At 37.6% G+C, this 25,135-nt stretch overlaps 1 protein-coding gene across 3 annotated transcripts in view; it reads left to right on the plus strand.

The window, feature by feature from the left end:
- Positions 1-24,897, plus strand: part of LOC105218091 (uncharacterized) — a 263,373-nt gene extending 238,476 nt beyond the window's left edge. For all 3 annotated transcript variants that reach the window (XM_054230734.1, XM_011193446.3, XM_054230735.1), the window contains one exon: positions 20,678-24,897. In XM_054230734.1, coding sequence (XP_054086709.1) covers positions 20,860-23,358 — 2,499 coding nt within the window. In that variant the 5' untranslated portion in view covers positions 20,678-20,859 and the 3' untranslated portion in view covers positions 23,359-24,897. The remainder of the gene's footprint in view (positions 1-20,677) is intronic.
- Positions 24,898-25,135: the final 238 nt, after the last annotated feature.

The following is a 25,135-nucleotide window of genomic DNA, read 5'->3' on the forward strand; positions in this document are numbered from 1 at the left end:
TCCAACTCATCATTAGGAGTGGCGAATAGAACATGCAACTGGCATAAACCAGTCGAAGTGGTATAATTAAGTATAAAGAGCATATATAAATCGATATCCAAATACAACCTGATATATGTCGAGACTCAGCGAATTAGCTGCTACAGTAGAGCAATATTTTCCAGCTGCCTCAAGAAAATATTTCTCTCTTAGATTTATAATTTATTTATGTGTACAGGGTATACACAGAAATAGAACCGCTCGAGCTATAGTGAAGTTGTTTGTTGTTAGTTAGCATGTTTGAAGACTGTTTTTATAGCTTTCATTTCAAGCTCGCGCGCATAGCTTTTTTAAACCAATTAAATGTCAGTTTTGTACTCGCAACGGGAGCGACTCGCAATGGCAGCTGCGGGGTGGGGCTGGTGGCGGTGCAGCAGCAGTGCAGTGATTGCGATTTCTCGGCCATAACAACTTAATACCTCGTTGTGTTGTTGTTTATTTCAGGCAAAGCGTTTTATGGTTGCAAAATGTTTGCATTTTTTCGCTTTCCATTTGCCAATATTCCACGGAATTTTTTTAATTGCAGCACTTTATACAATTGTTTTTGCATAATTTTACTTTTTTCCAATTTTTTTTCTCTTTTCACCGTACAAAGTGTTTAAGCAAAAACTGCGATTTCCCGTTATATAGAGATACACATATCTATATACTATATAGACCTGTTGTATGAAGTCATTTTGAAAAGCTGTAGTTAGATAGTCGCAGCTGCTGCTCTTCAGTTGATGATCCGCGTAGTCAGCACAACAAGCGAGCTCACTTCACTCACTCACGATGGCTTCGTGCCACGTTCAATTGTCCGCCCAATTGCGTATTCACCTATGACAATGCACTGCAGCTCCATAAAAATTAAAAGCAGTCGGTGGCAAAATAGTTTGAATTGGTTTTGGCGGTTTGTACCGTTGTTCGGGGATTTTAAACTGCGGTTAACGCGCACAAGTGGAATGTGTTAGGTAGCCGTGTGGCATGTGGCATGTGGCATGCGGTGTACTCGTACTCGTTGGTGAAATGCAAAACCAACGCTGCTGCTGCTGATACGCGCGCGCTTCGAGGCTTAAATGAAGATAATAATTTTGAAGTGGCAAGTGGGCGGCTGATTTCGTTCGCTTGTGTGTCTCTCTTTCACTCACTCGCTCACACCAACACACGCGCCCACTTGCTTTCTAATAAATCCCTACAACGCTGCCGGAATTGCCGGAATTGGGAATTGAATACTCAAAGCTGATAAAAACTTGCAGGCAAATACTCCTCGGGAGCTGTGAGCCGTGGCTAGGAGTGAGTGAGTGCGTTGGGTTGTGTTGGCTGGCAAGTGAGTTATGTGCGCCGTTAGAAGGGATAAGCTGCATTGCGAGCATTACATTGTAAAGAGATAACAATGCTATTTGGCATTTTCACTGGAGTTGGAGTTGAAATGCCAAAGGACTTAAATAATAACGTGAAAAGTAGAAACGGACGTGGTCATGAATGGTTATGCATATTTGTGGGTGTGTGTGTGTGCGCGATGGGGCAATAATTAAAACGAAACGCAGTGTTACGTGCACACACAGCGAGCGTGTGGCGCACAAACCGAATTTTCAAATAAATTCAAATAAATGTGAAGTGTTATGGAATTGCTTTAAATCTAAATAAATAGATAAATAAAATAATAACGGATTTATTTCAGCTAACATGACGCGCAAAATTGCGGATTGGAATTTTGCGGCTTTGGATATTAAAATTTTTAAGCTGAATAGAATTTTTTAAAGCAGAGCAAAAATTCAGAAATTGGTGTATGTATGTTGTAGCAGTTAATTATAAATTTACTAGATAATAAAAAAATTTAAAAAAATTTAAAGTTTTATAGCGTTGCCATCTGACTTAAAAAATATGTGAAAATAAAATGAACTCACAGTATTTTAAAAATATCATACTAAAATTTCAGATATTTTGAAATATGGATTCAAATTAGTGTGGCATCTCTACTAAATTAGTAAATAAATATAGAATCTGTAAGTTTAATATCGATTTTTATAAGAGTCCTGTAACCAAATATTTTTTGTATAAACATTATGTTCGAGTCATCTTTTTTGAAGCGAAGAAAATATTGGTTTTCCAAATATTTATGTTTAGTTTTCAACGAATCTTAGACCATGCTATAGAAAATAGCAAGTCTGCCCTAAGTATAATGAACTAATAATAATCTATGCGGGAGAACATCAGCAGAGTTTGGTAAAACTAAGCAAACTCGTCTGAAGTTTCGTGAAATAATAATATTCCAAACAATGGACATTCCAAAGTATATATACAGATATACATATCGATCCCGAACTCGATTTTTTTTGGCTCTAATAAAATATTTTAGCTACTATATTTTACCTAATTAGTGTTTTTTATTTGTATAATGTATGTGTACGTTTTTGGTCGCTGAAAAGTACAAAATAAAAAGTAAAATTGCTCCTTAGAAATTCTTCTCTCTGAAATACGAAGGCTACTGTTAGGCTCCAAACAAATAGATTCAATAAATAAAAGAAATTTGTTAATTTAACAAGTAAGGAAAGGCTAAGTTCGGGTGTAATCGAACATTTTATACTCTCGCAATTTATTGAAGAAATTTTATTAAGATAACGCACAAATAAATTCGGCATAAAGTTTAATAGAATAACGAAAATCGTCCTATATAGTGTATGAGGGCTGCGGAAATGCCTGAACCGATTTCATTCATTTTCACCAGCAAGGTACACTATATCCAAGACTATACACTCACTTAATTTCGCTAAGATATCTCACAAATTAATCAATCCATATATGCAGATTGGAGGCCAACGAATTTTTGAAAAACCTATAATTAGGTATATGTTGTGATGTTGTGACCCGATTTTAATAATTTTTGGAACAGAGGCACACTATTGGAAGAAAGCAATTTCCACTGAATTACATTAAATTAGCTGAAAGATTTACCCGTATGTTCGGTTAAAATTTAACCTTAGGCGCTGAGTTCAACATGTTCGATATCTGGGGCCTTGAAAAGTTATAGTCCGTTTTCGACAATTTTTTCACAAGTGATGCCACAGATCATATACTGTATTTGTGTAAAGTTTTATTTCGTTATCATCATTGGTTCCTAATGTATATATTATAAAGTGAAGGATTTAGATGGAATTCAAAAGTGAGTTATAAAGAAAGTAGTCGTGGTTGTGAACCGATTTCAGCCATTTTCCACACATGTCATCAGGGTGTCAATAAAATATTATATACCGAATTTCATTGAAATCTGTCGAGTAGTTCCTGAGATATGGTTTTTGACCCATAAGTGGGCGATGCCACGCCCATTTTCCATTTTGTAAAAAAAATCTCAGTGCAGCTTCCTTCTGCCATTTCTTATGTAAAATTTGGTGTTTCTGACGTTTCTCGTTAGTGAGTTAACGCACTTTTAGTCATTTTCAACCTAACCTTTGTATGGGAGGTAGGCGTGGTTATTATCCGATTTCTTTCATTTTTGGACTGTATAAGGAAACGGGTAAAAGAAACGACTGCAGAAAGTTTGGTTTATATAGCTTTATTGGTTTACAAGATATATACAAAAAACATATTTAGGGGCATGGTCACGCCCACTTTTCCAAAAAAATTACATCCAAATGTGCCCCTCCCTATTGCGATCCTATGTTTAAAATTTTATTTTCATAACTTTATTTATGGCTTAGTTATAGCTCTTTATGTGTTTTTGGTTATCGGCATTTTGTGGGCGTGGCAGTGGTCCGATTCCGCCCATCTTCGAACTTAACCTTCTTATGGTGCCAAGGAACACGTGTTCCGAGTTTCATTAAGATATCTCAATTTTTACTCAAGTTACAGCTTGCACGGACGGACAAACGGACAGACGGACAGGCGGACGGACGGACAGACAGACATCCGGATTTGAACTTTACTCGTCACCCTGATCACTTTGGTATATATAACCCTATATCTAACTCGTTTAGTTTTAGGACTTACAAACAACCGTTATGTGGACAAAACTATAATACTCTCTTTAGCAACTTTTGTTGCGAGAGTATAAAAAAGTACGAAATTATATATAACTAGCAGACCGAGATTCTAGCAATAAATATAGCCTATGTTACTCGGGGTGAATGTAGCTTTCCAATGATGAAAGAATTTTTCAAATCGGCTAGTACCGTTCCTCTTTATAATAGTAGCATAGATATAGATTACAAATACATAAGTACAAACTCAACAGCCATGGTTTATTGTTTAGGTCTAGTGCGTAGGAAGCATGGAATGTAGTGACCGATCCTTGTCATACCTATACCAATGCTTTTTAGCCTTGAAGTTTCGTCCAAATTCAAATGCTCCCCTCTTATTTGAAAAATTTAATTAATTATGGAAATGAAATGGTACAAGCTTTCGCTCTTTAATACTAAGAGAGAATACCCTTTTTTTTACTTGTTCTTATGGTATTGTATTTTCGAAGAAAAGTTTAGCAAGCCTTGATCGGATATTAATCTATGTATGTTTTAGTTACAGTGACTCAGTTATAGTGAGAATCGTGTATTTTCTTAGATAATATTGCGTTTTTCAAGCTGAGGTCTTTGCTATTAGCAAATATGCTGAAGTCATATTTGACGGAACTACTACAGTGAACTGAAAAACAACAGCATAACCTTGATCTGTGTACATGGACACAAATGTATACAAAGCAACGTACTTGCGATCCAACTTCAAAAAAAATATGTTCTCCGAAACCGTCTACTAGAAGAGTAATGGGAAAGTATGAGTCACTGCTGGTTGCACTTGCAGCGCCTTCGCCACTCCAAGCTGTTTCTCGGGGGGTATAACCAGAAAAGATTCGAATCAGTGCCAATACTGTGATCTAGTAGCGGAGAAATCTGAGCATCCTTGACTGTCTGGCGATAGCGAAGAAAAGGAGTCAGGTTATGGGGGATCTATGACCCCCACCATGTCTGTTATCCCTGGAACACTATTAAGCTTTCTTAATGTAATAGGTAATAGAAGAGGGCACAATAGACCTTCGGTCAAAGTGTGTTCCTCAATTCTGAATATATTCTAATATTTAACATTACCCTATTTTGAAGTATTTTATTTCTCTGTTTTTTATGTGTGAAAATTAAAAACAAGAATCTTCGATCCAGGGTCAAACTGTGTGAAACGAAGTTATCACTTCCGTTAACCTTTTATCAGCTGAGTTATTTTTTTTTTCTACAACATTTCACTAATCCATAACTATCCCCTAACCCTCTGGTACTCTTGCAAGGGAGCACGAATATATTTATCAAAGCCATTAATATCTAAATCAAAAAGGATCAATAAATAACAGCATGACATTAATGCCCGCACGTTAAGTACTACGAAATATGACAGTAGTATATGCCATTGGGGGGGGGGGGGGATGCTTAAGCTGGAACATTTCGGCAGCACTTCCCGCAATAACCCACAATAATTCGGCGGCGGAAGATTTCATTAAGCATTCGCAATAAGATTTAAATTGCATTTTCACAAACACTTTAAAATGAAATCAGATAAAAGCGTTAAGGTTAGAAAAATTTAACTAAGTACGCACACAAACAAATACCAACAACGACAAAACTAATCGCATTGCGGGTGTTAACAATTACACACACACATACATGCATACAACGGTAGACGGCAGTGAAGTGGAGTGAAGTGAAGGGAAAATTGGATTTTTCGCTTTGTGTTTGTAAAATCCCTAATTTATTAGTGTTTAAAGCGAATACTTTACGATGCACAGGCATGATATGCATTTTATCAGACTGACTTTATGGTGACGCCGTAAAATTAAGGAAGCCTGTCAACAACAAAGCACACACACTTCCAGCAAAAACTCAATAAAAATAAGCGGATAATCGTAAAAGGGCAGGAAAAAGAAATCTCAGCGTGGAACAAGGCGAATGCGGTTTGCTCGACTTGGCGCGTGTGTTGTTGTTGTTGTTGGAAAAAGCATTGAAACGCAATAGCACATCAATTCGATGGTGTATGGCATATGGTCAAACTTAACTACAAACGGTATGGCATGCTCGTTTATTCCGACATTGTAGCCCATTGAGGGTAGTAAACATGTGGATAAGTATGGGGATTATGTTTGACGAGAATGAGCTGAAAATCAACGCAGATTATGAGCCAAATCAAACAAAATCAAATATTTCCATTCGACTTGATTGTGATGACGAAGAAGAAGAAGAAGGTGGACGCACCCTAAGACACTCACACACACACACACTTCCACATATTGAAACATATTTACATACCAGCTACATTATTTATCTCTATATCTGTCTTATATCCGCATATAACTATGTATGCTTTCGTATTTGAGACTATGTATGTATGTGCGTCTATTCGTAGAACTAGCAGCAGACAGCTAGAGGTATTCGCACAACCCACACACCCATCAGTTATGACATGATGACTTGCAGTTTGTTAAGCTTTGTACATATGTTTAGTAGCATGTAAGTATGACTTGTGCGTACGATGAGTATGAAAAATGATAGGAAACAGGAATTATGCGTCTAAATGCACGCATTACAAAGGGGCCAAATATATCTTACTTGTGCGTTAAGTACTACATACCATACGCCTATACTGACATACATAAGTGCATAGAATTGCTGAAAGAATTTAGTATGAGCTTCCTAGTGTTCCATATAGCCGCTTTACTTTGTCTGCAAGCAGGATTGTGCAAAAATACAGTGTTGTATTTTTTTGAAGAAACCCTAAGTGAAATTTTCATATAAATAAAATTATAGAAGTCGAACGGAATCTTTACAAATTTATTCTTTAACGACTCCCAACCTTTTATTCGCGATCTCATTCCAAAGTATATTCACAAATCTACTATATTTCCGTACGAGCTCATATAAATCCCAGCCTCCTTAGTTTAGTACAATGTGTGAATTGTAATCCTGTAACCATAGATATCTTTAATTAATAGTTATCTCGACTTGTTCCACTACAGGCATTTTCATGGATTCGCCTTTGCTAAGTGCTCCGCTGAGTTTCTTCTGCAATTCCTGGATATCTCAGTTTTCGGTCTTCAGAATTTATTTGAGGAAAAGTTTTTATTTTCATCGAAGATGACGCACAACTTGTACGATACCCACTTTCTGAGCTCTGACGATAAAAATCCTTCCAATTTTAAGGATGACTTTAAAGACCTCTGTTGAGTATTAGACATTAGATGTACATTAGATTTCTTTTAAAAATATGTAAACCTGGATTTTACAATAATATAGTATTTATTTTCGATAGTTTTAGAGTTCTGAGATCACGCAACGAACTTTACTATCCCAAATACAGCCTAATGTTATCCTTTATGTTTGACCATATATTTTTATTACTTAAGATCCTTTTCAATTGAAGTGTACTCCTCTCTTTACTCCTTTATCACTGCTTCATCATGTCGAGAATACCTACGTCTAGCTCTCACTTGCTTCTTTCAACATAATTTCTAGGATTTTTAGAATAGTGCTTGTTTGGTTCCTTCGGTCAACGTGATTTAGCTAATATTGATCCAGATTTGAGCCCGTTTGTGGAGAATACGATATTTACAACTCGAAGGGTGACATAGGTGTTTATTTAACGGACTCGTTTATAGGTCCCAAATTAGATTTAATCATATGTCATTATCCCCACTTTCCCAGACTATTTGAGAAGAATCATAATGAAGACATTTTTGACTTGCAATTTTTGGTCTTTGAGAGATCACTTTAGACAACTTCATCAAACATGTTGTATTTGAATGCATTGCCCATGGATGACCCTACTACAATATTGTTACCAAATTCCTTGGAGCCTACACGGTTGGGCATTCATTGCTTGTTTGAGGACAAGAAATATTTCGCCCTGGTCTCGATCACTATTATATAATATTAAGTTTCTTCCTGAGAATCAGAATTATTACATATTTTTCCAATCACAAATCCCAAATTCCAAATTCAAATCACAAAAAAATTCTATTATAAACTAAAAACTAGAAAAAATCCTTAGTATGCCATTATTTTGCACGCCACTGCACAAGCTTTCGCACAAAGCCATCTACATACTTATGTAGGTACATACATATGTACACTTGAATTTATGTAGACACGCGGGAATTTACTTGTAGTTATGCACTGGTAAATTGGTGTGGCATGCCACTTTGCCAACTGCTGACTTACTACAAGTATGCACAAAAAGGTCTCGACGGCTGCAGTCGGAGTCGACGGCGCAACAGCGGCAATTGGCTGCAATGCCAACTCATCAACGCCGCTGCCATTCAAGTAATCCAGTATTTCCTCTGAATTTTCACTTAAACACAAAGCAAAGATAAATGAATCAACATCTGTCAAGCCATGAAACGATTCCGAAATCGCAAATCGCGTTGGAGCAAATGCCGCACACAACATAAAAGCACACTAACACGCACATACAAACATACAAATAACATAATTCTACAAATGCGAACGCATAAAAACGCATGATAGCGAGCGAACGAGCGAATGGGCGAATGGGCGAGCGTGCGATGGTGGTTCAATAAGTTCATGGAAATTCAAGTAATCATAGATTTTATATGAATATATATATAAAGTAGAATTGATTTCATTTGTTGCATATGTAAATGCGTACTTTTCTTTTTATATACATATGTATATATAAGTAGACAAGTCCTCATTGTACGCGTACACACTTGAACCTACTCGAACACATTTTCCATTGAACTTAAGCAAATCCTCAAGCAGTTTCCTCTGAACTTTATTGCGGGCGAAACAAGTAGGGCTGTGCCACTGATTACTAGATTTCAATTTCACGTGAAATAATACTAATAGATTGGCATATTTTCCAGTTTAATAAGCTAATCTGAAAGGCAGTCTATTAACATCCATTAAGAGGTTAAAGCGAACTTTACTTTTCATTATTCCTTCGTGTTTGACTAAATCTATGATTTAAGGTTTCTTTGAAAAAATATACTTTACTTTGAGTCTTTAATTAAAAATCTATAAGGAGTTATGTCATTTCGGTAATAATTTGAAATCTGAGCACTTATTAAACTACTCTGAAATCTGTGAAACAAAACAGGCTTGAAGAAAGCGTACTGCAAACTCTCTTGTATCGAATTCAACACGCTATCTCTTTCTTCCTTTTACATGTGCATATTTTAACAAGAAATCTTGTAAAGACTTTTCTAAATCGTCTAAAGTTAGCGAGTGGTGAATCGATGACACCTAATATGGGCCTAAGAAGGACAAAACAACGAAAGTTTACGCCAATAGATGCTCGCTATATTTCTTTACCTCGAGCTGTTTGGTAACTCTAAATATTTTCATCATCAGTAATCGCTTCTTCCATACAGTGTCTTATTAAGCCTATCTGTCGTGAGTGGGATGTAAAAAATAAAAAATACACACTTACAAACCACAAAATCGGAATAAAAAAGTTCCGAGGTGTGACAGTAAGGTATTAAGGAACCCTAAAAATGGTCTTGAACATTCCCGAGAGTTTGACTTTTTATTTATGTTTTAATAATAATTGTTTATCATATTTTAATATTTAAACTTTGTATTAAAAATATTAATTTTATTTCGACTTTGAGATATTTTAACTGCACCAAAGTTGGATCTCTACCAAAGTCCATATTTTGACTCTTCGAGATAATACTATAATAAGGGTATTAGCAGCTTTAAAATCGAAGCTCTTTTAAGCTCTTGCTTAGAGGCCGTGGCACATTCCATCCTTTTAATTTCCATAGGTTAATTCGAAAGCTTATAAGGAATTATGACCAATTGGGACTATGAGGCTCAAATGGGAGTGCCATTGAGAGCAGTCCTTAGTAAATGACCTTGATAAAATTGTATCGAAATTTTTTAATGTTTTTATTAAATAATTAGATTTTTTTGCTGTTTTTACAAAAAAATAAGTCGCAGAATCTATTTTAAAGTCAATAATTTGCCAAACAAGCGCCAATTTGGGAATTTTCAACTAAACACCGCTACTTGTCAAGCAAAATTACATTATTTCGTGACAAATTGAATTCAATCAAGTTGCTGTGACTTATTCAGCCACCCTCGTGGCGAGAGGCGGCGAGAGACAAATGCGTTGCATGCGCGTAAATCTCCTTACTTTCCTATAGATAAATGTCTGCGTGTGTGCGTGTCTGCATGCTGCCACCATTTGTTAGTGCTGCTGTTATGACTACCATTATTTTTACTTTTATTGCTGTTGTTGTTGTTGTTAGTGTTGTTAGTGTTTTTCTTATTATTGCTGTACGCAATGGCAAAGTCAGGCAAATGATGCGTTGTCACCGGCTGACTGCTTGCATATGCATGCTGCCACATGCAATTGCTAACATAAATAGTGCAACAGTAACAGCGGCGGCAACAATAACAATAACGAATCGCTGCTGGAATAGAAAAACGACTGAACAACAGCAACAGCAGCATCAACTGGCTGCTGGTAGACAGCAGCAATTTGCCTAAACACACAAGCACACACACACTAACAAACAACAATCACTTCAGCAGTCTGTCTTGTTTTTGCTTCCGTTGTTGTTGCTCTTGTTTCTGTTGCTGCTGCTGTTGTTGTTGTTGTTGTAAGCAAAACGTTAACGAGCTGCAACAGTTTTTCGCCAACGACCAACGCGTCCGCTTGCAGATTGCTGCTGCAATTGCAATTTAGTGTTGCTGCAAATAGTTGGCACTTGACTTCTTTGTTGTTGTTGCTGTTGCCCTGCCGCTGCTTTGTCTACAATTCACTATTTCTTGCTCAGTTAGAATATATTGCAGTAATTCGTGTGCAATTTTTTTGCGCTCCTGAGCGACAGTCAGACACACAGTCGGGGAGCGAAAGGAGTGCACAAATCGCTTGAATGCTTTGTGGCACACTCAACTTGAGTTGCAGCAAATCCACGCACATGAACACACACGCCTCTATACACAGATGTTGAACTGTGCATACCTCCGAAGGTATGCCTGAATGTGAATTGGTATTTGCTTCGTGGCGCAATATGTTTATATGTGTGTGAGTGTTTGAGTGCGTTTTGGTGCAGTCATGTAAGTGTTGGCATACACATGTCATGTTTTGCCTTCATGACATTTCTAGCATAACCAAATACCATGTCAAGTTATTTTGGTTGGCAGTCGCCAACACATAGTATAGCACACACTCACATACACCACTACATATAAAATTTCACACAGTGCAGCACAAAAAAGTTCGCACTCAATTCCCAGCTGAGAGCTGAGCAAAGTACAATTTGTAAGAAATTCGTAATTCAGCCATTAAGGGTAGTAAATATCGATACCATATCAAATTAGGCAGCCCATAGCACATGGCATATGGCATATAAATGAGGTGGCGCATGCATTCGCATATCAATGTCTGCTGTCTGCTCTTTCGGTGCCAAGTGTGAGGATTATGCATGAGGTGACCCAAAAAATAATGCAGATTGCGGCTAAATTGGGTAAATAATACCCGAAAATATACGAGAATTATGCGCATGCATTTGTGCCCCAAAGAAAATCCTGGCCATTTGCAGTCTCATAAATAAGACACTATAACTTCGTTGAAACGAAACTGCTCGATTACGGTTAATTTTTAAGGCATACGATTTTTATTGTTCGATTGTCAATATTACGAGGGAAGACTTAAGTATTGTATATGTTATTGGAGTTCTATTATAAAGTTGTTTTGCTCCCTCATATGTCTAAGTTTATGTGTTGTCTATATGTTGGTATTTATCCCTTGGGACACATTTACATACGTCTAGGTTACAGGCAATTAGACCTATGACCATAGTAAGTGACCCTAAATACCACCAATAACTACAAGAAGTAATCTAATTAGTATACACAAAGAACTGCTTTCTCTGAGAATAGAGAGGAGCAAGCACTCTATAATATTTTCTTTGATAACATATACACCTCAATTGTGTAAAGCTACTGGCGAATAATCGCCATTATAGTAGCCTTGGCTACTGTGTCTAGATTTTTTATTATGATAAGCTATTTATCTCAGTTGCCAAGAGTATGCAAATAACAGCCCTGAGTTTACATTTTTGACAATTATTTTGTAAGTATTTGGCAGCACTGTTAAAATGTGTGTGATAATTTGTGCAGTTAACGATACAAATACGCGATCAGAAATATTTTATTTGAAACAAAATACAAACAAGATTTTGAAGAAAAAAGTCGGGAAGAAAGCTTGAATGTCGCATTAATTCGACGGCTAATTAGAGATCGTTCCAGTCCTTTTGATATTTCACTTATGAAGTACGCTACGTATTCAAATGTTGTTATTTGCTATGTTTACTATATTTTGTATATTTTCAAATAGATCAAACAAAGCATTTTCATATTTGTTGGCCACATTTTAAATCCATCAACCGATCAACTGCTGTCTCTCCAGTTCTGAAGATTTGAGCAGCGCTACGATTCTTTGCTGAAGGTAGCTATCAGAAAGGTCAAGGGAATGACTTCGGAATTTCACAACTCAAATACAATGTCAGCGATTCTTAAAGAAGTGACCACATTTATGCAACAGAAAATATGCCGAAAACATATAAAATTTAGCATAAGTGTATAAGAGCAAAATACAACTATAATAATAAATAATAAGCAATCAAACAGAATTTCCTGATGTGATCCTATGTATGAATGGAACACATGTGCACATTTCAGCACCTAAAAAAGAACTGCAACATCTGTATATTAATATCTATCTATACCTCTGAAGTAAATCAAATTTTAGAAATTGCTCAAAAATATAGTATTATTAAAATATTAGCTTTTGTTATTCTTTTCCAGTCCTATGTGGTGACCAGAACCTGTTTATTTCGGCTTCAAAGCCATTCCATAGTTTTGCATTTTGTAAATAATATTTAAAAAGCAACTCATAAAATCATATATTAATGTAAATACATTTTTTATTTGTATTTACAATTTCTTCACCATCTGAATATATTATATAAAGCAGTACAAAACTACAATTTATAATGAAGAAACTGGTCTTGATCAGTAGCCTGCTTTTGACATATTTGGATACTATAATGAGGGTTGATAGTAATAGATAATATGCAAAAAAAATGGCGACTGGCTAGCAGTAGCCTGTCATATTCTCCAGTAGCCTCTCTTAATATATTTTTCGGGCTACGGTAGCCTGAAGGCGACTGAACTCAGGCTATTATAGATACATAATGTGGGTGATAATTAGCTATGTACTCATATAATTAATGTTTGTAAAAACATTTGGATCTTTTAAAAAATAACAAAAAATCATATCTTTTACAATATTTCGCGCAATCATGAACAAAGAAAATGTTTCTTATCTTTTACAAATAATACATGTTATTATATGCTCTTCTTTTCAAAACAAATAACAAAAAATTCTAGACTAATTTAAATTATAATTTTCCAGCTGTACAACTCTTATACTGATAGATATCTTTCATGTAATGTTCCAATAATTCCTTATAAATTCTAAGATACGGATGACTAATAAATCTAATGATATTGTATACCTAGGATCAATAAGTTTAATAATTGTGGCCATATCTTCTTTATATTTTTGTATAAATTTCCTTACAAGTATTTTCTATTTAATTTGAATATTTTCGTAGATAGTATATTTTACAAATTTAAGTGACTTTTCCGCTATCTCAAAAGTTTTTTTACTATTTGGGGCGTTGACAAAATCAACAAATAAGATATCATCAAAAATGTTTCAGTCATTGGAAAAATGTTCGTTAAATCTCGTAAATTTGTGATGAAATATTAGCATTCCTTACACATCAAAAGACATTTTCTCTGCTGCAGTATTGGAACTTAAAAGTTTGTCATAAGAGCAAATTATATAGGATATTAAAGAAACTTCACGATTCACAAGAATTTACTGGAATGATGGAAGAAAAATTCTCTACAGATTTCCATATGTGCTTCTCGTTCTAAGTAGCAACTGCAACAGTTATCTAAATAGAGACGAAAAATGTGATCTTTACACAATCGAAGAGTGTGTTTAGATAGCGAACTATGGAATGCCAGCCAAGCGACATAATCAAAATTGTGAGGCCTATAAATGTACAACTGTTGAGAGCGTGAAACTTTAAAGACATCGAATATAGAACTTTATTAATTTAATAAACCCAGGAAATGGTTATTTTACATTAGAAACTGAACAATTCCGAGTTCAATCAAGAGGAAAGATTTGTATGTATGTTTGTAATGAATAAACTCAAAAACTACTTTGCCGGTTACAAAAATTCTTTCACCATTCGCAAGCTATATTCACCCCGAGTAACATAGGCTACATTTATTGCTAGAATCTCAAACTTATGGAAATTGGTTTCAGGTGAGGGTATCAAAAAGACTCTGTGATGGAGAGTCTTAATCTGAAATTGAAAATCGTTTTGAAGTCATTCTCTTCGCATCGCAATCGCGTCGGAGTCGAGTACGGAGAAATATACAAGCTCGCATTAGGGCGTCGAATTTTGAGCGTTCCCAACACCTTCATGATCAGAGAAAAAGACAACAAACACCAAAAACTAGAGGTCATTATCAAGTTTCAACTCATTACAAATAAAATATGTTTTCATGTTTGAATTTTCCTCATTTTACTTTTTTGAAATGAACACACAAATATTTATTTAAACCCGTGCGAAGCCGGAGCGGTCTGCTAGTTTTCCATATAGTAAATGCAATGTGCTAAGCCGTTTCCACATGAAAAAATAAAACGAGGAGACAAGCATTAGAACTCTGAGATTATAACAATTTAATTTATTTGCAACGACTGATTGACGACTGGGTGGGTGCGGAGCATATTTAGTAAATACTAAAGGTTGGAAATCATAAAACGGACATGCTGTTTAGTTTTGATGTCAGAGAGTTCCATGTCGTTGATTCGCCAAAAGCTAATTGGACAGATTCCAAAAGACTGCAAGTATAAGACCGTATAACTGTAAATGTATAACAAAAGTACTAAACAATCTAAAGCGGAATAGCAGATAAATTGTACTTTGGATATATAAATAACTGAATTTCTTCCAGTTTGGAGATTCGTTTACTATATTAATAAAGATAAATCACTTCAACGGACATATGTACATGGAATCCGAAATACCATCAGCTTAATGTAACATTTTATCATGTTAAAGCTAGTAATGATCCTCGTTCAAGGAAGAAGCATTGGCTTTTGGAAACTTGTAGTCAGTCTCCTGCATTCTTCAGACAAATTTAAGATGATAATTTGAAGAAAAAATATTGGTTTGATTCTAAGGTCTAGCAACGATGGCGGTTAGCAAACATATGTTATATATTTAAGAAAAAAGAAACCCAAATTAAATTTTTAAGTTAGATATTTTAATCGGTGCTTTTAAGACATACTGTTAGGAGCGGCGACGCACTATACATACAGCTGATACACTCTATATGGTTATAAATGTATATACATATATGTAAATATGTGAGTGTACAATTCATGTGTGGGACTTGAACGGCGCATTTGCAGACTTTATGGCGAAGGGATTAAAGTAAAAGATGATCGAAGTAGTGTAGGCACATGCCACGTTGGCTTTGAACACACTAACGGACGGGCACACTGTGGTGGTGGTAGTAGTGGTGGCGGCAGTTGGCGGTGGTGTGAAATCCAAAGGCTCTTAATTAGCAGCAATTAATCTTGACTGCAATTCATGCCGATTCTAAAAAAGAAGAATGAATGACTATGTCTTTGGCTTTGTTCGAGCGACAACTACTACTCGTACACGCGTGCTGTTTTACATACACGCAGCAAGTATGTGCGCCCTACACCCAACACCCCACCCAAATGATTGGCCGCCACTACACAGAAACACACATCGACTCAAGTACACATGCTCGTGAGTTAGTAGACGACGTTCGCGCAGCGATTGTCGGCTGTGGGCGCGCGACACTATTCTCACACAAAGGCATATGCCTGTCTAAAGTCCTGCATAGACGGCGCGGCGTGTGGGTGCAGTGCGGAGTGTGGCGCGCACATTAGTAATGTCAATGTTGTTGTCGTTGTAGCTGTCGTTGTCGCTATCGCTGTTTGCTGTTGCTGTGGTGTGTTGCCGACGAAGGCGAAGGCGCTGGCGGTGACGACAAATTGTTTTCATTCATTACATCGGCAAGAGGCTGTAATTGAAAGCGTGCACGCACGCCTGCCCAAGTCCAACACCGCCGAGTCGGCCCATATATTCAGCCAGCCAAACAGCCATCCATCTCTCGCATGTGGCCACAGTGCTGTGCAAACATATACACACTTACATATTAACACATATATAATTTTTTATACTTCTCTCTCTCTCTTTGTATGTGTGTTGGTGTGTGCTTGCGCTTTGTGCGTGGCAGCGTATCATTGCGGATTCACAATCGTAATTAGCAGCGCTTTTTTATTGAAAGTCAACTGCCGTAGACGCCTTCGGACTTGATAATAAAAAAGCAGAAACAAAAAATACGAATAATAAAAAAACAATAAAAATACTAATACGCAACGCTTTCAAATTGCCTTTGATTGCTAGGGATTCATAGAATTTGTGGCGCGTTAGTACGTGGGGCAATAGTGAAGAGTCTTCCTTTTTCCCTTAATTTCATTTCAGTTTTTGCGCTCTTTAATTTAGTGTTTTTTCTTGTGTTGTTCGCCTTCGTCTTTGTAGTGCTAACGGTTTCTGTGGAAAAATTCATTAATTACAATGACAGGACTATTTGTGGGTAGTGGCAATAACGGTGCGGCGTTGCGATACTTGACTCCCTTCAAATAGTTTTACTTGACTTTGTGGAGTGGTCTATACATACATATGCATATATACATATATATACATATCTTGAACTTTTTTGTCAATATTTTATGTGTGTGTGTGTGCACCATTAGTAGTCCATCATTATTTGGTTTGTGCCGCTTTGAAAGGCGGACGTTGTGAAAGTAAAAGGGTTACTTTGCCGTAGAAAATTAATAACATTTATACGTTAGTATTGTTGGTAATACACATGTATGTATGTCAATACATTGAAAGGGTGTCGCTGGCATTTAATTTCATTTACCGTGAAAGGCGTTCTCGCGGAAGGGTGGTTTAATTTAGCAACTTGCTTGGTAAACAACCCCATCCATGGTTCGGGATATGGGCAGTTTATTATTGGTTTATTATATTGATGGAATTAATGGAAAAGGGTTCCCAGCAATTAATTCAAAACAAACACACTTTACTCAATAAATGTATTTAGTATAATAAATATTGATATTATGGATTATAATCTGGGTCAACGTAGAGTTCGACAAACAGCAGTGTCTATCTAAATGGTTTTGAAATAATTAAAGTCATATTAATTTTTTAATTTTTTGATGTTTTATTTTTTGCTCTAAAATAAATAATATACGAAAATTAATTTAATGTAGGAACTAAGCATTGGTTAACTTTGATATTTACAAACCGTTTTAGTTGGCTGGACTTATTTTGGGATTTCAATGCAATTCTATCCAGTTGAACTATTCAAAATAGTAGGAACTTACAAAACCGTACTACAGTTGCTTTCATACTATCTGTTGACATTGAATAGAAATCTATTGAAAATAGTCCATAAAACCCCATTGCGTAATTGAAGAAAAAACACATTATCCAGAGACTGTTACCAAATTCAACAAAACTCCCAATGTATCACTCTAAATACAATACAAATTCCCTAGATGTCTCGTATCAAAAATATATTACATTGACTTGCATCCAGATCTCCAAATTTGATGTTCCTTGACTTCTATTTTGACTTCACTTTTTTAAATTTAAGTGTATGCAAGTGAACATCGACTCATAGACGAAGTCAAGGCAACAATCTAAAATCATTGCTAAAGCACCCGAGGCGCTTAAAAAGTAATAATAATCACCGCGAAAAGAGCTCAGAGAGTTGTGCTGAATGGACTTTAAGAATTGCATTTGTCCTTTGTTTGATTTTATAATTTTATTAATTTCTAAAATAACGGATTGTCTTAAACGGCATTAAAATCGTGAATACACGATGACAAAGAATTCTTCTAAATTATTTTCAAGAAATTTTAAACGGCCTTTGGATGTTATTTTTATGGTTCTGGTCACAAGTTGAAGAATTCTTCAATAATATTAGAAAATGTAAGAAATGTCTAAAAAGTTGTTGTAAGCAAATAGAGCTCCAGGAGCACAGGAGAAGTTTTAGACGAAATTTAATAAGATAATTTTTGTAAAATTATGAAAAAAAAAATTAAAGTTGAGTACTCAATAAGTAGAAGAAAAGCAGTTTTACAACTAGCTAATACACAAATTATTTTCAAATTAATTGTTTCAGTATACAGTTTAATACAGTTTATGAAGGTATAGCTTCGTTCGAGTATACAATTCTGATATTCAAATGCAGCAAAGGTGAAACCTTTCCATTGAAATTTAAATTATTTCGTTTAATTTTTAATTGTTCAGATATTAACAGATTAAGACGTAGCTTTTTATAGCTTTTTCGCACAGCAAAATTAATTTAATACATTAAGATTATAATTGAGAAACTCGTTTTTGCACTTCGCACATGCGGCTACTCAATTAATGATCAGCAATTATTAGTGATGCAAACGATGTATCGATGTTTTCGTCAAAAAGCATCGATGTTAGCCATCGATGTCTCGAATCTAAAAACATCGATGCATCGATGTCACTTTCAACGATGTTTTATGTCGATGTTTTATATAAAAATTTGACTTTACACCTTCACACTTTTTCGGGTATTAACTCGAAACCCTCTATTTGGATACGCTTTAGTATATTGAAATTCGATTTTTCTAAAATTCGGAAAATTCGTTAAGGGAATGTGCGCTTGGACAATACTGAGGTTACTTTTATGATTTATTTATACAATTTAATTCTGGCGTAGGCTACTGCGTTAGATCAGAGATTCAAATTACTGCATTTTAAAGATGCTATGGCTAAAAGAAATACTTTTTTTGCTTCATAAAAAATTCAAAGAATCGCCCTGATACAACGGAATCTTCGTGAAACAGAATACTCGTTTGATATTTGAAACCAGAATAAACATTTGGTCCACCAAAAAGTGAAATGTAAGCTGTCAAATTTATCTACAATTACAGGTACCGAAGGTTGGTTGGAAAGTGTATCTCGGCTGTTACCCCTACCAATCAGAAGCCAATAGAGTTTGGATTGACATGAATACTGTGTTTCCGGAGTTGTATAAATAGGCTTATTAATATTTACACATTGTGGCCACTTCAGTGCCGAGTAAACGACCGTTTTCTAAACCCAGGGCAACTATCACGCAGAAGTAAAATCGAAAAGAAATGACAGTGAAAAAACTTTCCATGTCGTTGTTTTGAAATTCTGTTATTTATTGACTGTTATTTAACAGACATATAATGCTAAGTGAAATAAAATGTATAAACTTAAGACGTACTACATTTCATTTATTTATGCTTCTGCTTCTGCATCCCTTGGCTTTTCACACTAAATATAAAATAAGTTAAAAAAGTTCAAAAATACATCGATGTTTCGATGTATCGATGTTTTAATGGCCGATGTTTTTGATTTCGATGGGTTTTGAAGAAACATCGATACATCGAACCATCGATGTTTCATTTCACGATGTTTGCATCCCTAGCAATTATACATTTTTGTTTTTTTGCTATTCATAAGAATTTGGTAAGTTTCATCAGCTGATGATAGACAACAACCCGCAGATTCCAGTTTCAACTCGATTTGTATTCGATTAAAAATTAATGTAGTAAAATCAGATTTTTCTATTGCATGGAAGATCAATCTAAATCAGCGATTTAATCGAGCAAAGGCCGGTTAATTGATCGATTAACTCCTGTGCTGTTAGGCTATTAGGATGCATTCACTTGAAATGCTAATTAATATTTTATATAATCGTTTCTCTTAGGGTGAAGAAATATCTAAACCTAAACCTATCTAAAGAAAAAATATCATTTGTTCAGATATTCCATTTAAATGACATATATCTAATGTCTCATTAGCCAATTTCACTTTCTCATCTTTGGGTCAACATTTTAAACCACCTAACGCTTTGGTAAAATATTTAAGGAAGAATAGATACAAATTCACCTCAACAACAATATTTACCGAAATGTATACTTTAATATGAAATCTAAACATATTTTGTTATGTACGTGACCTAAGGAAATTCCCGAATTGAGTACTCTTTCTTATATTTTTATACATCAAATGTCCAAATCAGCTTATCGCCATTTCTCTTGGCGAATAACACTAAAAAATGGACAATAAAATTGTTGCAACTCGGAGAAACTTAAATGAGCAGCGCTTATCTGAATTTCTTTCAATAGTAACTCTAACATCCTTTCAGTCTCTGAAGCACAATAGTTTACATTTTCGTCGCACAATTTCGTCCCGTTCGTCTGTCAAAGTGAACAAACGAATAAAAAGTACAACTCAACTGCTAGCCTTGAAAGCCTGCGGAATTGTCTTTATCGCTTAATTACAAGAAATTAATTGCTACTCGGCGCTCAGCTGCTGGCTGAAATACTATTTTGCTCGTGGCTAGCAACAGCCAACGTGGCGAGTATTCAAACTACGAGTATTTACAATTCTCTCCATTAACCCAAGTTGTTATATTTATTATAAGCAATTCATTTCTCTTCTTCGTTTCAGCGCACGCAAAGAGGAACGGAAGGAAGCAAGTATTGAAGGTAGCGAGTGAAGAAAAGGACTTGAGGCGCCATAATCGTACAATTTGAGTACTTAGAAGTCAACACAAACTGCCATATCATTAGCCAGTGAAAGAGGAACAGTTAACTTCATTGCCACATTTTTGTCATATATCAACATGTGCCATGGAGAATTGCTTAGGCGGCAGCAAACGTACCATCCGAGCACAAAGGGACTTACAACAATTGAAGCAGCAATGCCAGCAATTGCCACCGAATCAGAATTTCTATACGCAACAACAGCCACAGGTACATCGGCAAGCGCAGACGATCAAACAGCAGCAACAACAACTACAACAACAGCTCCTGCAACAACAGCAGCAACATCAACAATTGCAACAACAGCAAAGGCTTTTGCAGCAAGAAGAAGAGCAATTGCAAAAAACTGCAGCACTACTACACCAACAACAATTACAGCAGCAACAGCAACAACTTATACATCCGTTTCAACAATTGACACTACAACACCAACAACAACAACATCATCATCAGCAACAGCAGCAACAACTGCAACAACTGCAACAACAGCGCGATATCGCCTATCAATTGGCCGCCGTGGACGCGGAGCACAATCGGCAAGCGGCCGTGTCGACAACACCTAAATTGGTCGCCAATTGTTTGCATTTTCCACCGCCGCCAGATTATCCACCGCCACCACCGAAAACGCCAACGGCCACCACCGGCGCCACAGTGACCACAGCAGCAGCCACTAAAACAATGTCCACGGCCAGTGCGAAGTCCGGAGTGCCACCGACTGTGACAACAGCAGCAACAACACCGTTAGCAAACAAAGCGAACGTGAACGCCATCGGACATCACCATCAACACCATCAGCATTATCATCAACAGCAGCAGCAGCAGCAACTATTGCAGCAACTGCCGCCACATCACTATCCACAACAACACACCGACAATGTACTGACACACTTGGAACCACTGGCGCCACCTGCTGTGTCCGCAGCCACACATACCACCGCTACGCTTGCGGTGAACGCCACTTTGACCCCGTCGTCGTCGTCGTCAGCGAACAATATTACCGCCAACCACCACTCGTCCGCGTCCAGCTCACCGTCATCCTCATCAGCGACAAGTGGCACTACCATAGGTGTCAGCCCTTATGGGCGACGGCAAGTATTGCCACGCTACCCCGATCCCGATCCAGACGCCATTGAAGTGTGCGACGAGCAGGAGCCCATAAACATTTCGCGAGTGTCCACACGTCACAATAGCAAAACACTCGGTCGCGCAAATGAATTGTTCAACGCGGACGCGAAATGGTCTGCGGTGCAGCAGACCACAAGTTTACAGCTGTTGCATCAACATGCGCACGCCACACATCCGCACGCACAGCATGATTACTCGTATGCGTATTATGAGCCGGGCGCCGCGATGCGTCACTCGAACATACCACCACCTGAAATGGTGCCGGGCAGCGCACACACGATACACCACGCACCACCGCCGCCCAACTCGATACGCGCACTGCTCTCCAAGGGTAAGAAGAACAAATTGTTGGCATCGCCGGCAGCACGTCATGCCTATCAGGCGCATTACGGTCTAGATGGCGCCACAGCATGTGATAGCGCTACATTGCGCAGTTTGGCCGGTGCGACCAGTGAGAATTTCTACGAAGAGATATCCTCCAATGAAGCGGCGCTGCAATATCACCACAACAGCCACCATCATCATCTGCGGCCAACGGGCACTTCACATTCGGCTGGTTCGCTAAATCAATCGTTGGTCGAAGAGGAATTGCGGCGCGTACAGAATCGTCATCATAAAATACTGGGCGAATTGAATTTGTCCGTGGAGGCCATGCTGATGCCCGAAAGTCCGCCCAACAGCAGTCCGACCAGCTGTGAAGCACCCACCGTTAGCGTTACCACCGCTTCCGGACAGCCGAATATCGGCGCTGTGGCTGCCGGTGGCGCCGGCAGCTTACGACTCTCTTCAACGTCGGCCGATAATATCTGTGATGCAAATCTCTCCGAACTGTTGAGTACAGTGGGACCCACCGATGAGCTACTCTCGCCGGTGCAGTCCTCAACGAATGCCGCCTTCTGTGCCGCCGACTTAGATAGCGGTTTTAGCGGCAGCAGCGGTGCCAGCTACATTGGCAGCCTGCGCATACACAAAACGAACGCCGCATTGTCGCATATAATGAGCACGCGTCAAACGCAAGCCAATAGCACTGCGCCATTGCCGACATCCTGCAATTTCTCTTATGGCACACAAAGTTGTCGCTCCTTTCAACGTTCTTCGTCCACGAAGCAACCGCATCATCACTTGACGCTGGACGATGATTTAAATTCGGGCTTTTTAACACGCGCCTCGTGCGGTCGACGCATACTCAATTGCGCCAAAATACGTGCAGCCGAAGATCCGGGACCGGTGGTGCCGACTGAGTCGAAAGCGCGTAGCTTCTGGAATCGCAAAGGTTGGCGCAAATTGCCCGGCTTCTCGACATCCACATCCAGCATTAACGATACTGGCATAACAGGTGAGCCAATTTCCATGAAAAATGTGAAAGGAGACAACACAACAACAGACACGAAGACAAGAACGAAAACGAAAACGAAAAATACGAGTACAAAGGCGATTCCATTAATCTGCTTAAAACGCTGACCTTAATTGGTGAAGTGTCATTTGTCAGTGCAACATTGTTGCCGATGTGATGATGGTGTTGGTGTTGGTGGTGCCTCTTGATTGTGTGCTGTGCTGTGCTGTGCTAGAGTGTGTTGTGGCATGGAATGAGATGGCATGGACGAATGGAATGGCCGTATGGACTCGAGAGAGATGTGGTGAAGTGCCGTTGAATGGAATAAGTGCCATGGGTGTCAAAGAGTGGCTTGGATTGGCTGGCTGGCGGTGGCGTGTGTTCATGTACATATGTGTTTGTTGTTAAGCGTATTCATATTGCTGTTGTTGTTGTTGTTGGTTTTGTTGTAGTGCTCTGCATTACATTAGCACATCCGATGCCGACATAGCGACAAGGTGAAACAATTGATGGCTCTGCCATCAAAGATTTGTCTCGATTCTATAAATCATATGCGCGCGACACCCTGCGCCCCGGCGTCGCTTGGCGGTTCGCTCGCGCAGTGTTGAGTGGCGCTGCGCTGCATGGTGACCAACCAGTCATCCAGCTAACGAACCAGCCAAGTCAGGCAGCCGACAACACTTAATATCCGCTCAACTTCGACCAGCAGTCCAGAGCAGCGACTTGCGGGCTTAGCGACCACACGACTTAACATATCGGCATACTTACAGGCATACTTACAGCCATGCCACATGCATATGCATCATAGTCACCACACATATATACTCTTTTATGTGTGTGGGTTTGTAAATGGCATGTATAATGGTCTGATCATTCTGTTGAACGGTTTGTCGCTGTTTGCTCTACTGTCTGACTTGTGGTGGTAATTTATAAGGCTTAAGGGATATCCAGCGCTACTTTTCACTGTCCTGTACAAGCCGGCAAACATCCAAACACACACACACATACATATATGCAACGGTACAAGCGTTGTACGAGTTCATTTAGCCATGTACATATGTTATTGTCTCCATTGTATCACACAATCAAACGCTGCGATCTTCCTCACTTCGCTAATCACACAAATGTGTTTTTGATTTATCACATTGGGCTTTTCGATTCGAAAGCGCGCACGGTGGCGAGGCGGCAAGGAGACGCGGCGGTGCACACAGCAGTGAGGCCTTTATTATTTGCGTTTAACTTTGTACGTACACATACATACATAAATACACACACACACACACTTAGTTATAGATATATAGTTATATATAGAGGTTATATACATATATATATACACGTGCATTTGCCAGTTAATGATTACAAAGACTGCACTAAAGATTTGAATTGAAAACATTGCGCAAAACACTGATATACGAGCTAATGCTAGAAGTGAAAAATGAGGAATATTTTAAATTTGACTTTTGCAAATGGAATTTAAATATTGTATTGTATCTAATTGTAGCACTGTATATACGAGATTTTACTAACACCTAAACTAAGCATTGAACTAAATGCATGAATTCATTGAATATACACAAAATGCATTGCAGTTGATACTAAAATTAGTAATACTTAAGTATCGATGTAAGCGAAAACGCAGTTAAATAAATTATAAAAATCAAAATTAATGAGACCGTTCTTTTTTTTACCATTTGGAATTTTCGACAACGAAACATTGCGAACAGGTAACAGCATATTCTATATTATTTTTTATTTCGGAAGCTTAAACGCTTTCTTTTTAGGCAAACATTTTGGGAACTTTCAAAATTTGTATGAAATTTATGGAAAAAGAAGTTGAGTTTAGCACGTAAGTTGAAGAAATTAAAAATTTTGGAAACAAAATTAGTATACACTGTGGGCAATATT

The sequence above is a fragment of the Zeugodacus cucurbitae genome, chromosome 5, assembly GCF_028554725.1.
Source record: "Zeugodacus cucurbitae isolate PBARC_wt_2022May chromosome 5, idZeuCucr1.2, whole genome shotgun sequence".
NCBI lineage: Eukaryota > Metazoa > Arthropoda > Insecta > Diptera > Tephritidae > Zeugodacus > Zeugodacus cucurbitae.